This window comes from Notechis scutatus, chromosome Z, assembly GCF_049901735.1.
Source record: "Notechis scutatus isolate UNSWTSFEM ecotype Mainland chromosome Z, rNotScu1.2, whole genome shotgun sequence".
Taxonomy (NCBI): Eukaryota; Metazoa; Chordata; class Lepidosauria; order Squamata; family Elapidae; genus Notechis; species Notechis scutatus.
Window position 1 is genome coordinate 140361489 of NC_142025.1, and position 9060 is coordinate 140370548.

The following is a 9060-nucleotide window of genomic DNA, read 5'->3' on the forward strand; positions in this document are numbered from 1 at the left end:
GGAAAAGATCCTAGAGTGATTATGTGATTCACTAAGTTGAAAAAAACACAAATGAATTTACAGGACATTAAATAAAAAAATCATGCTTCCTTTCCTATTTCCAAGGATTTAATCCATATTACTATTTACTTTGTACAGTAATACAAAGAAAGCAGGATACAGGTATCTAACTGGAGAAAGGAATACAATGTTAATAATGCTTTAGAGGAATTTTTTAATTATTCAATGTTCCCTTTCTCTTTTGAGGTTACTATGTGGTATGATACCATGAAGAAAGATAACCAGTCCTGTTTGACTGAGTTTCTCCTGCTCGGCTTCTCAGATTTCAAGTCTATGGAAGAACTTCTGTTTTGTCTGGTTCTAATATTTTACCTCATAGCCTTGATGGGCAATAGCCTGGTTTTACTCGTCACCATTGCCAGTCCCACCCTTCACACCCCAATGTACTTCTTCCTCTGGAACTTGTCCTTTTTGGAAATTGGCTACACCTCATCCATCAGTCCAAAGATGTTAATGATTTTGCTCTCAGAAAACCAGACTATATCCTTTTGGGGCTGTGGATGTCAAATGTGCTGCTTTCTTCTCTTTAGTGTCACTGAGTGTTGTCTTCTTTGTGCTATGGCGTATGACCGTTATGTTGCCATTTGCAAGCCCTTGCAATACCCCTCTATCATGAGGTACAAGAAATGTGCGACCCTAGCTGCCATCTCATGGATCTTTGGAATTTCCGTATGTTTAGGGGAATCTGTTTCAATCTTCACCCTTCCCTTCTGTGGGTCAAACAGAATCAGCCATTTCTTCTGTGATCTTATGCCTGTTCTGACACTGACTTCAATCAATACTTACAAAAACGAAGTGGCCAATGCCATACTAACTGTGGTATTTGGCCTGGTTCCCCTTTTACTCATTGTCTTTTCCTACATCTTCATCATATCCACTATTCTCACAATGCCAGTGGCCACGAACAGGTACAAAGCATTTTCCACTTGTTCCTCACACCTCATTGTTGTTTTCATTTTCTTTGGAACCATCATTGTTGCCTACATTCATCCCAATTCAGGATCTTCTAAGGATGATAACAGGATCCTTGCCCTGCTTTATACAGTAGTGACCCCAAGCTTGAATCCCATCATTTACAGCTTGAGGAATGAAGAGATAAAAAGTTCATTCAAAACATTAATGTCAAAGAAATGGGTTTCCTTTAGTTTATAATTCAATGTAACAATAATTGATATCATCCTTTTATATCAATCATTCTTCTTTTCAACAAATCACTATCTCATCCACATACTTATGGGAAAGAAGAAACTCTGGAAAATGCCAGTGGCTGATGTTACTCTTATTTCTGGAATGATTCCCATTGGAGATAGACTTAATAAGGGATGAAACCTGAACTAAAGTCTGAATTTATTATGAGTATATGCTAGAGAAGTATTGATTGGTCATTTTCTTACAACAATAATGTCAACAGATGCCATAAGCATTCCCACATGTGATACATTCCCATGTGTGATACACACACACACACACACACACACACACACACACACACACACACACACATATCATGTACATATGTATGGTATTCAGCTTTGTTCGGGTATTTTCCCACATCATTATAGTTGTGCTTTTAAAGTTGTAGCGATATTTCGGCAGAATCTCATTTGCCATCATCAGGCTTCTGTATAGATACCCGCGAAAACTTAAGAAAACAAATATCATGTACATATGTATGTACATCAACACAACAATCAGACAGGAAGTAGATGGAACTACAATATAGAAAAGAAATGTTATTGTCAGCAATATCTTCCCTAGTTGTAACTTCAAAAAGGCAACTATGATCTTATAGATAACGATCTCTCATCCCTCGATTGGCAATCTCTATTCACTGGATGCAATACTGTTGAAGACCATTACAACATATTTTTACTTGAAGTCAAAAGAGTCATCAAACTATATGTTCCAACAACAACTCCAAAACAAAACAAAAAAGCAGATTACCCATATCAATAAGGAAACTTCAATCCAAAAAGAGATCACTCTGGCGGAAAAACAAATCTGGTCACGTTGCTAATTTCAAAAACCGATACAAAAATTTATGCCACCAGATAAAGACCGAATGCACCAATTACCACATTAAACAAGAGGAAAACCTTCTAAGCACCAATTCCACCCGTGCTTTTTACAATTTTGTAAACAACAAACTAAAAGACTCAAGGTCCATCCCTCCCTTGATAGGACCTGATGGTAAAGACTGCAGCGACGACACCATTAAAGCCAACATCTTTAACACATTCTTCGCTCAGTGTTTGTAAACAGTAATGGATCATGCCCAATGTTTCCTAGCCGTACCACAAACAACAATAATGATCTAATACATATCGATTTTACAGTAGACAACGTTGAAAAAGCACTACGCAACCTAAAACCATCTCTATCTATTGGACCGGATGGAATATGTGCCTACTTCTTAAGAAAACTATCCGCTGCCATAGCCAAACCTCTAAGCATAATCTTTGAAAAATCTTTCAGAACCAGCTCCTTGCCCAACCTATGGTTACAAGCCACAGTCATTCCCATCTTCAAAAAGGGAGACCCAAGCCTAGTTGAAAATTACAGACCAATCTCCTTATGCTGCGTCACCTGTAAAGTCATGGAATCAATTATTAACCAATCCATCATCCTCCATTTAGAGACAAACAACCTACTCTCCAATAAACAATTTGGTTTCAGAAAAAAACTATCCTGTAATCTGCAACTCTTACACTGCAAAAACATATGGACGACACAACTCGACCAGGGCAAAGCAATAGACGCAATCTACATAGACTTCTGCAAAGCCTTTGATTCAGTGGTACATGACAAACTACTCCTAAAAATAAAATCTTATGGTATCTCTGGACAACTGAATAACTGGATAGAAGCATTCCTGTCAAACAGACAACAAATGGTCAAAATTGGGAACGCCCTATCAAATCCAGTACCTGTCAATAGTGGTGTTCCCCAAGGCAGTGTTCTAGGACCAACTCTCTTCATAATCTACATAAACGACCTTTGTGATCATATCAAGAGCAATTGCGTTCTCTTCGCTGATGATGTAAAGCTGTTCAATACCACAGACAATATAACTACCCTTCAAAAAGATCTAGACTATGTATCTGAATGGTCTAACATATGGCAACTCCAAATCTCAACAAATAAATGCTCTGTCTTACATATTGGTAAAAAAATCAGAAAATAAAATACAAGCTGAATAGTCAAGATCTTGTTGATGACCCAAGCTCTGTAAAGGACCTGGGAATACTCACCTCTAATGATCTAAGTGCTAGAGCTCACTGCAACTACATAGCCAAAAAGGCATTAAGAGTTGTTAACCTAATCCTACGTTGCTTTTTCTCTGGTAATATCTCACTACTAACCAGAGCATACAAAACATTGCTAGACCAATACTCGAATACAGTTCATCAGTCTGGAATCCTTATCACGTATGTGATATTAACACAATTGAGAAAGTCCAGAAGTATTTCACAAGAAGAGTTCTCCACTCTTCTACCCGTTGTAGAATACCTTACGCCACCAGACTCGAAATTCTAAAACTAGAAAACCTCGAATTACGCCGTGCCTTCGGTCCGACTTAAGCATGGTATATAAAATCATACATTGCAATGTCCTACCTGTCAATGAATACTTCAGCTTTAACCATAACAACACAAGAGCACACAACAGATACAAACTCAAAGTAAACCGCACCAAACTTGATTGCAGGAAATACGACTTCAGCAATAGAGTGGTCAATGTCTGGAATACTCTACCCGACTCTGTAGTCTCTTCCCCAAACCCCAAAAACTTTAACCTTAGACTGTCTACTATTGACCTCACCCCTTTCCTAAGAGGTCTGTAGGGGGCGTGCATAAGCGCACCAACGTGCCTACCGTCCCTGTCCTATTGTTTCTCTTATTCTTTTATTTTTCTTATATGTACCCATTTCATATATTTACAACTATGTATACACTTGTACTTATTATCTTGTAAACAATTGACAAATCAAATAAATAAATAAATAAATAAATAAGTATTATTCCCGCAAGTGCATGATCTATTTTTTGGATTGATTAACACTACCTTGCGCAATCAAAGGAGCATCTGGGTCCATCTGGGCAATTTTTTTATGTCTACATTTATTGTGTTTTGACATCTTTACTTCAGACATCCATTTGACCATGGCCATCTGTGTTAAAGTGAAAGGCGATTACAGACAACTGTATATGATAGTGGCTGAGGGCATGGCCATACCAGTGTAGCTGTTTCTTCCATATTTTCTCAGTTATTGGCTCAATGCTCATTTCCTGCCATACTGTGTCATTGCTGACATGGTCAAGAAGAGAGTCATTTCATGACCAAAGAAACATGTGTATCTATGTCATTAAAGAGTGCTGAATGCATTTGGTTGTTGGCCTTCAAAAAGCAGTCATGTTTACAGCATTAAGAAAAAGATTAAAGCTTTGAATATAAAATTGTAATTATTAGTACAAATGGCAATAGTTGGCATTTTTCCTATTGTCTTTTATTTCTTAGTTCTGTGTAGGGTTAATAAAAATGATTAGTGGTCTTTTATATGGCATTATTTCCTTTATTGCTTATTCTTCCTTTTTAATATTTTGTTTATTTCCAGTATTCTTCTTGCAACAACCCCTCCCCTCAAAACTGAAAAAAGTTAAAACAAAAACTAGTTTTAGGTTTAGGTTACTGGGATTTAAAAATTATTTATTCATGCCCAAACAGAAGAAATTAACTCTGATAAAATTAAACAAAATTTACCATAAACTACTTAGACTCCAATCCTGAAAGCAATCATAATCAATTGCCTTACTTTATGTCACTGTTATCCTGTTTTTTCTTATCAAACAAACAGTGGATTGGACTCAAGCCAGGAATATGATATCCACAAGAATTACATATATATACATTGTACAATATTTTGCTTACAGTGAGTCTTAACTCATTATAATCATAGCATTACTAATTTATAAGATCCTTATAAACTTCAAAGTCTCCTCCGGGTAATAGATTCTTCCCAATAATCTGATTTTGCTATATAGTAGTATCTCCAATAGTTCAGATATTGACCATGTCACATTTTTGCAGACCCAAGTAACCAACCATTTCATTTATGAGCATCTTCTCCTTGCAGAAGAGCCATCCTACCTGAGATGTGTATCCCATTAATAAAGCTCAGATCTAATCTTGGCACCCTTGGTTTTTATTAGGGTAGCGTTCCTGCACTTTTATTGGCCATCTTCAGCATCTCCTCAGGAGAAACATAAAAGATCTTCTCAATCTTAGACTTTCCACTTTATTGGAGGGAGCATGAATTATGGGATTGCCTTTGTCATGTATGAAGTTTCTCCCAGAAATCATGCCACAGAAAACATGTATTTGCTATGTACACTGTATATAGCAATTGCACAAAGGCATACAAGAAGCAATGAGTGAAAACTAATCAAGGAGAGAACCAACATAGAACTAAGGAGAAATTTCCTGATAGAACAATTAATCAGTGGAAGAGCTTGTCTCCAGAAGTTGTGGGTGCCCCAATACTGGAAGTTCTTAAGAAGAGATTGGCCAACCTGAAATAGTGTAGGGTTTCCTGCTTGAGCAAGAAGCTGGACTAGAAAACCTCCAAGGTCCCTTCCAGCTCTGTTATTCTGTTCTGTTAATTATGTTTGCAACATTGAGTTTTCCTTCTAGCTGGCATTATTGAGAAGGGGAGGACAGGTAGCTTTTCATGGATGGGAAATGAGGATGCTGTCTTCCAACTGGGGAAGGGGGATGGGGATCTTAACTGATGTTAGCAATGGGCACAGCAAAATCAAAACTGTTTTAGTTTTGCCTCCTCCTCTGGAATGGGAAGAGAACACATTAATAAAGCTGAGGAGAAAAGTACTGGCACAGTTATCATGATAGGCAGGAAGCGATCATGAGTTCACAATGAAATGTTGGTATTCTATGCTGCACTCAACATTGTACATTATGGGGTGTTCTGGACCAGCTGCAGTTTCTGCTCTATTCAAGCCAGTCCCTTATGGAGCCGATTGCAGTAGTCTAATCAGAAAGTGACCAATCAATAACTTCCTTAGAGATAAGGATGGGCTAAATGTTCTCCGTACTACAAGAATCTCCAGCCATTGATTTCCCCAAAATGTTGGAAAGTTGTATTTCATCTGGTGAACCTTTATCACTTATATGAACATTGTCAGAGAACAATCTAAAAAAGTAATCACTGTATGCCATAAATTATATAAACACAATATCCTCCCTCTGTAGATATTTACCTAAAGACTTTTATATTGTTTTTTAAAATGATTTTTCAGTAGGAGTTAGGAATTTAATGTAGAGATTTTATTTTAGGGATTTCTGGGCATAAAAGTCAAGAAAATATGCTGTAGATCAGTGGCCTCCAACCATTTGGACACCAGGGACTGGTTTCTTGGAGAGAGGTTTTTCCGTGGACATGGTTTTGCATGCTGCCTGCATCCCTCAGATGAGGCTTCGCTTGTTTGCATTGCCCAGTTTCTGGCATGCTCCAGCCCGGTGCTGATCCATGTACCAGGTATTGGGGACAACTGCCATGGATCTCCTTCATGCATGAGATATATAAAGATAACAAATCAGCAAAATGAATAATTTAATTATGAGGAACAATCTCCACTGTTTCAGATTGGAGGAAATATGAATGAAATACACTGTCATTACTACAGCAAGGGAAGAAGAGACATATTAAAAGTGTTCTTGGTTTGCAGATTTTTCATGTGGTTATTGATCATCATGACAGATAGCGTGCTCAGGAAAAATATAAGGTCTTTTGGAATAAAATAAGAGAGAACCAACAGAAGAAATGGACAGAGAATCCTGGAAATGGGAGGCAAAATATCCAGTATCTGACGGCTCTGGATTTCTACCTTTTCTAAACAAACTTTTCCCTAAGGCCCTGGTCATCCTTGGTATTCATTAATGTCACCCCCAGGATGAATCCTCTGGCTTCTCTCAGGAGATATTGTTAGAGAAAAAAGTCCTTTAGTCTCTCTAGAATTTCTGATCCTCTACGAGTCAAGTGATTTATAGACTCCTTTACTCCTATGATGTCTGCATAGGAAAAAATACTTCTTTTTCCAGAGAAAGGAATACATGGAGGGTCACTTATGGCAAGCCAATCTTAAAGATCTTAATTTTTTAGTGCATTGTTGATTTTTTATGGGAAGAAATTTTCCATGTTTTTAAAAGTATCACAAAACAAATCTACGATAAGGTCAATGCATTCCCTTGGCTCATGTTTGGTGGGTTGATTCTTTCTGTTGTATAACTCCATGAAAGGTTTTATTGATCTAATGTGCTAATAGTAGTGTACTGGAATGTGGTCATGTAGATTTCAAGGATAGCAAGTATAATTCATTCTTAAAAAATGTTTTAATTCTTCATTTCCTTCTTTTCCTAAGGTTTTGAAAATGAAGAAAGAGAACTGGACCTGTTTGACCGAAATTGTCCTGTTAGGCTTCTCAGATTTTCAGTCCATGCGAGAACTTCTGTTTTGCCTGGTTCTAATGTTCTACCTCATGGCTTTGATGGGCAACAGTCTGATTTTGATTCTCACCATTTTCAGTCCTACCCTTCACACCCCAATGTACTTCTTCCTCTGCAACTTGTCCTTTGTGGAAATTGGCTACACCTCCACCATCAGCCCAAAGATGCTAGTTAACTTATTATCAGACAACCAGAACATATCCTTTTGGGGCTGTGGGTGTCAAATGTGTTTCTTCATTCTCTTTGGTATTACCGAGTGTTGTCTTCTTTGTGCTATGGCATATGATCGCTATGTTGCCATTTGCAAACCCTTGCAATACCCATATATCATGAATCTCAGGGAATGTGCTATGCTTGCTGCTGTATCATGGGCCATTGGTGTTTTTGTGGGTCTGGGGCAATCTATTTCAATCTTCACCCTTCCCTTCTGTGGGTCAAATAGAATCAGCCATTTCTTCTGTGACCTTATGCCTATTCTGAAACTGGCGTCCACCAATACTTACAAAAATGAAGTGGCCATTGCCACAATAACAGTTCTATTTATTCTGGTGCCTCTTTTGCTCATCCTTTTTTCCTACATCCTCATCATTTCCACTATTCTCACAATGCCGTTGGCCAAGAGCAGGCGCAAAACATTTTCAACTTGTTCCTCACATCTCACTGTGGTCTGCATTTTCTATGGAACCTGCATTGTTACCTACATTCGTCCCAGCTCAGAATATTCCATGGACAGTAGCAGGTTCCTTGCCCTGCTCTACACAGTAGTGACCCCAAGTTTAAACCCCATCATTTACAGCTTGAGGAATAAAGAGATAAAATCTGCTTTCATGAAATCTATAGCAAGGACACAGATCTTAATACGGTAATTCAAGTAGATCCATAGGTTTGATGTTTTCAATAAATGCAGTTGTTGTGCACATATTTATGGGGTAGAATGAACTCCAGGGGATACCAATGAGAGATTTCACCCTTTACTGCAGAATGATTCAGACAGGTTGATTTAAACAAGGAGAGAACCCTGAAGGATAAGTTTATTATTGTGGTACAATTAAAATAAAGGTTGATAGCCCATTTATTTAAAAGGAAAGCTACTGTTCTTAAAGTCTAAAGAAAAGGGAGGAAAAAAGAAGGATATAAAAGGTGCTTTTAAGGGATCAGTAGCAATCTGGGGAAGCAATGGAGAAGACTATCAAGATTAATTGGGTTTTTTTTTTTTGAAAAAAAAAGAAACAAGAAGTTATTATTCCATAAATACAATTTCTGTGTAGGGAATTACAATATTTTGCTTTCCCAGAGCTTCTTTTCAATTTGTGCTATTTTGCCCTTCTCCAAGTTTACCATCATTTCTTGGCTTTGCAAAGTTTTATGCCTGAGCGGATAGTTAGTTATTCTAGAAAAGTGTTTTTTGTAGAAGAGATGATTGCATAATTTGAAATTACACAGCTGTCCTAGGACTTTATTTTTGCTTGGAAGAGATAT

The 9060-nt window shown here is 37.6% G+C and overlaps 2 protein-coding genes across 2 annotated transcripts; both read left to right on the plus strand.

The window, feature by feature from the left end:
• The first annotated feature begins 267 nt into the window (after positions 1 to 267).
• Positions 268 to 1212, plus strand: LOC113430691 (olfactory receptor 10A4-like). The gene has a single exon (XM_026693110.2). The coding sequence runs from the start codon at positions 268 to 270 to the stop codon at positions 1210 to 1212; it is 945 nt and encodes a 314-aa protein (XP_026548895.2).
• Positions 1213 to 7502: 6290 nt separating this feature from the next.
• On the plus strand, positions 7503 to 8447 carry LOC148129346 (olfactory receptor 10A4-like). Its single transcript, XM_087947787.1, has one exon. The coding sequence runs from the start codon at positions 7506 to 7508 to the stop codon at positions 8445 to 8447; it is 942 nt and encodes a 313-aa protein (XP_087803913.1). The 5' UTR covers positions 7503 to 7505.
• Positions 8448 to 9060: the final 613 nt, after the last annotated feature.